The sequence below is a fragment of the Eutrigla gurnardus genome (assembly GCF_963514095.1).
Source record: "Eutrigla gurnardus genome assembly, chromosome: 19".
Taxonomy (NCBI): Eukaryota; Metazoa; Chordata; class Actinopteri; order Perciformes; family Triglidae; genus Eutrigla; species Eutrigla gurnardus.
In genome coordinates this window covers 17,021,094-17,024,848 of record NC_139930.1, presented here as the reverse complement: position 1 = coordinate 17,024,848, position 3,755 = coordinate 17,021,094, and the positions used below count along the sequence as shown (strand labels likewise).

The window sequence follows — 3,755 nt, the reverse complement described above, 5'->3', positions numbered from 1 at the left end:
TTCTTTCCATACACTGCAATTAATCCAGTGTTTAGCCCGGTGTGTGAAGAGTGCAGGAGAATACCAATGACCCGTTTAAGGGCTCGCATGTCCCTTTAATCTTTCCCCCTCTAGGTCCCCAAAAATATCCCGGCCATCTTGGGTTGGACGTAAATCTGGTAAAGCGACCGCCACACGAAACATACTCAGAGCTCAATGAAAAGAGGTTTCCTTTCAGCCGCTCTTCATTGCAACACGTGAACAAAAAGGCCCCGCGGCGTCTCCAGAGAGGGAAGCAGCCTCGGGGTAGTGTTAACTGGCTGAGTAAATGAGAGATTTATATCCTAAATCCATTAGCAAAGCCATGGGGACACGGAGACACCTTAAGCTGCTGACAGACGCTGCAGACCGGAGCTTCTACACGTTTACTGGACCGCTCTGTTTTTATTATTCATGGAGCGACACATTTATTTGTGCAGAAATGGGATTATTTATTCATTTATTTTTTAAAGCATCTTCCGACAATTTGCAGAGTTCGTACAGGTGCTGAAAGTCCTTGAGCTTTACTGTGGTGTTTTCAAGGTCTGAAAAGTGCTTGGATTTAGAATAAAGTGCTTGAAATCTATGATAGAACAGAGAAAAGAGAAGATCTCCATATTTGAGGGACTGAAAACAGCATTTTCTGACATTTCTGCATGAAAAATGACTTTTGATGATGAAAATAGTTGGTGATTATATTTCTGTGGATCTGTTAGTGGAATTAGTTTTCCTTTCATTTGTGGTCCTTCTGTAAAAAGCTGTCTCCAAACATCATGTTGGTTGTTTATAGGACAATAACATCTCATTTAATGTGATGAACAAGTGACATAATAAGTAGACTGAATACTGACCATTGGATTGATACAAATATGGAGTTTACCACAGCTGGAAGGTGCTGGAAAAGCATGGAAACGCACCTTGAAAGTGCTTGAATGTGACTGTGGAGAAGCTGTAGGAAGCCTGTGATTTAGATATGTATTGATACCTAACCTCTGACTTATTGAAAGCAGGAGGAGGTGGTGTTGGTGGGTCTTGGCTGGTGTTTCCTGCTGAAGTGGCTAATATTTTAATTAAGCGTGAGGAGGACTCTCTCCTCCCTGAGAGCTCCCTGATAAACTCCCTCTCCTCTGTTGATGGTAATTTAGCAGCTCCCCAGAGACTCGCCCAGACACTGGGGTTTGTGAGCCAGTTCATTGTGTATGCATGTCCCCTCGGTGCCCCCACCCCTCCCCTCTTTAACGCGTGCGTGCTAATTGGTGGACGTGCTAGCCGGTCCCACAGCGCCGTCCAGCGCCCCGTCCACGTCCGTCCTGCGGGGGCCCTTCACAGGCTTTAGTCAGGCCTAAGTGGGGCTCTTTGTGGGCTGTTTGTCAGGCCTAAGCGGGCTGCCACGGGGGGTCTTTGTTGTGGGGATGTAGTGCTAAATGGAGGCAGATGGCTGGAGAGTTAGCCACGTGAGGCTCCGAGAGGAGGGGGGGTCGCACCGGGTCAGAGCCCCCTGTCTGCCTCTTGTTAGCGCTCTCAATGGGGACCATGTGTGCCCAGATTTGTCCCCTTTAGTCTGCAGGGACCGTATCCAAGGCAACGGTGGTCCAAGAATCCTCCCGACGGTCCAGAGGGAGCCCCGCCCCCCCAGAGGGGTCCAGCGGGTCCCACACCCTCATCATAGACACCCACAGTCCATAAAAGCAGCCTAAATTCAGTCTGAGTGACACCCCCTTTAGTCAGCGGAGATAATGGACTGTCTGTTACTCTGTGTTTCTTCTCACATCGTCTCCGTCTTTGTCTCGCTCACTCATCTTCCAGTAATTACAAGAGTTTCCCAACGTGGCATTAATTTCACATTCTGTATAATAAGAACAGAAATATGATAATAGAGATGTATAATTAAAATAATGACATAAGGTTAGTTCAGTGGATAAATTAGTTTTATTCTTACAACAAGAACAAAAAGCTCTGTTTTTACCTGACACCAACAATGACAGTAATGATGTTGAAATATGCTTATTTTTGCAGATATTCCAACAAAAATTATTAATTAATTTGACAGTTGGATGGAAACATTCGGTAGCTTTTTTTAGAAATTGTGATGTTTTTGTCTGCTTTTGTGTCATCCAAGTTACAAAAAAAAATAGATAAAAAAAATAGTCCCTATGAGTTCTCCTTCAAATCTTTCCTGTCCTCATGAAGTTCAAGGTCGAGGAAAAGCATCTCACTTCCTGTTAGTTACTGCAAAAGTTACTTAAAAGTTCTCACACTTTCCTTTTGTGTCGATTTTGGAGACCAAAAAAAGTTCAGTATTTCTATAAAGATGATTTTTCTTTTCGGTTTAGGAAACCTCTCATTTTACTGCGGCAGGGTCCGGCCGGCTGATCAGACCTGATGATGAAGAACTAACAGAGAAATCTTCTTTTCTTACATAGAGGCTTGGGTTTTGTTAAGTTCAAGTTCAGGGTTTTTAACTTTAAAGTTGTCTCTCCAGAAACGCTGTGAAGATAAACTCCATTTTCCTGTTTTAATCTGGTGAACTGTCCCTTTAAAGTGCAGCTCTGGTGGATCTGACCCGGATCTCTCTCTCCCCTGCAGGTTTGCCGGGCGGACGGTCTCCAGCGGAGCCCTGGTCCTGGTCTCGCTGGAGCTGAAGGAGTCCTCGGCCGCCGTGCTCACCATCAACACGGAGAAGAGCGTCATGGCGTCCATGTTGCTGCGAGACCTCAAACAAGCCCTCAGCCAGGCGTAGAGACCCCACCTCCTCCTCTTCCTCCTCCTCCTCCCCCCTTTAGTAAAGGTAAAGGGGAACTGCACGCCATTAAAAGGGTCCACATATTTCATCCTGGGGTTCTGGATCATTCAGGAAGTACTTTCAGACGCCCTTGTTTTAATCTGAAATCCAGAAAAGAGTTTCTTCTCTTCATGGTCTGTAGTTGTTTTTCTGTCCAGAATCCCAGGAGAGACTTTGTGAACGTCTTCAGTGACGTGATGTTCCTCTACTCAAACACACAGAAGGCATCATAGAAGTGACTTTAAGCTGTGAGCCTCATCACTTCCTGTAGAAGTCCTTCTCATTGGTTAATCTGAGTGGTGGCAGTTTTAGGTTCATCCATCGCTGCCGCTCTGCAACGTCTGACGGCTGTGTTTCATCGCCGTTTGTTCTTCTAGAGCCAAGAAAGAGAGACTTTCCATTCTGTCCCTGTTGTAGTTTCACATTCCCACCTTTACCCCCCCCCCCCCCCCAAATCACATTTATTAAAGTGCCTTCTACGTGAAAATAATGTTATTTAGATAAAAACCCCAAACATATATGTTAGACTTAAAATCAACCAGGTCTTTTTATTTGTATCGCTTTTGCTGAACAATAAAAAAGTGAATTTATTAAACAAACTATTTGTCTGTATATATATATTCATATATGATCTAGATTTGAAGCTGACGGTGCTCCTCCATCATGTGATTTACGGTAATTTAGATGAGCGTGGCTGAAACACAAGCTCGTTAATGCCGAGCTGCTAATTGACTGGCGGAGGCTCAAACCTCGACTCATGACATCATCATGTTGATGAATCTGTCACTCCGCCTGCCGACATTTGTTCTTCCTGTCAAATATGGATCAGCTGCCGTCGCCCTTTCCTGCCTTTTTTTATTCTTTACATTTGAGACGCAGCTAAGCATAAAAATAAAATCCATGGCGATCTTTAAAAACCCCAGAAGGTTATTCAATGCCTTTCCAGGATCCTCAG

General features: G+C 44.7%; 1 protein-coding gene across 3 annotated transcripts in view; it reads left to right on the top strand.

Annotated features, from left to right (window-relative positions):
• ap3b1a (adaptor related protein complex 3 subunit beta 1a) overlaps window positions 1-3,395 on the top strand; it is a 52,140-nt gene extending 48,745 nt beyond the window's left edge. Inside the window, exon 27 of one of the 3 annotated variants that reach the window (XM_084034852.1) lies at window positions 2,605-3,395. In XM_084034852.1, coding sequence (XP_083890978.1) covers window positions 2,605-2,758 — 154 coding nt within the window. In that variant the 3' untranslated portion in view covers window positions 2,759-3,395. The remainder of the gene's footprint in view (window positions 1-2,604) is intronic. The other 2 variants (XM_084034851.1, XM_084034853.1) reach the window with 2 other exon arrangements.
• Window positions 3,396-3,755: the final 360 nt, after the last annotated feature.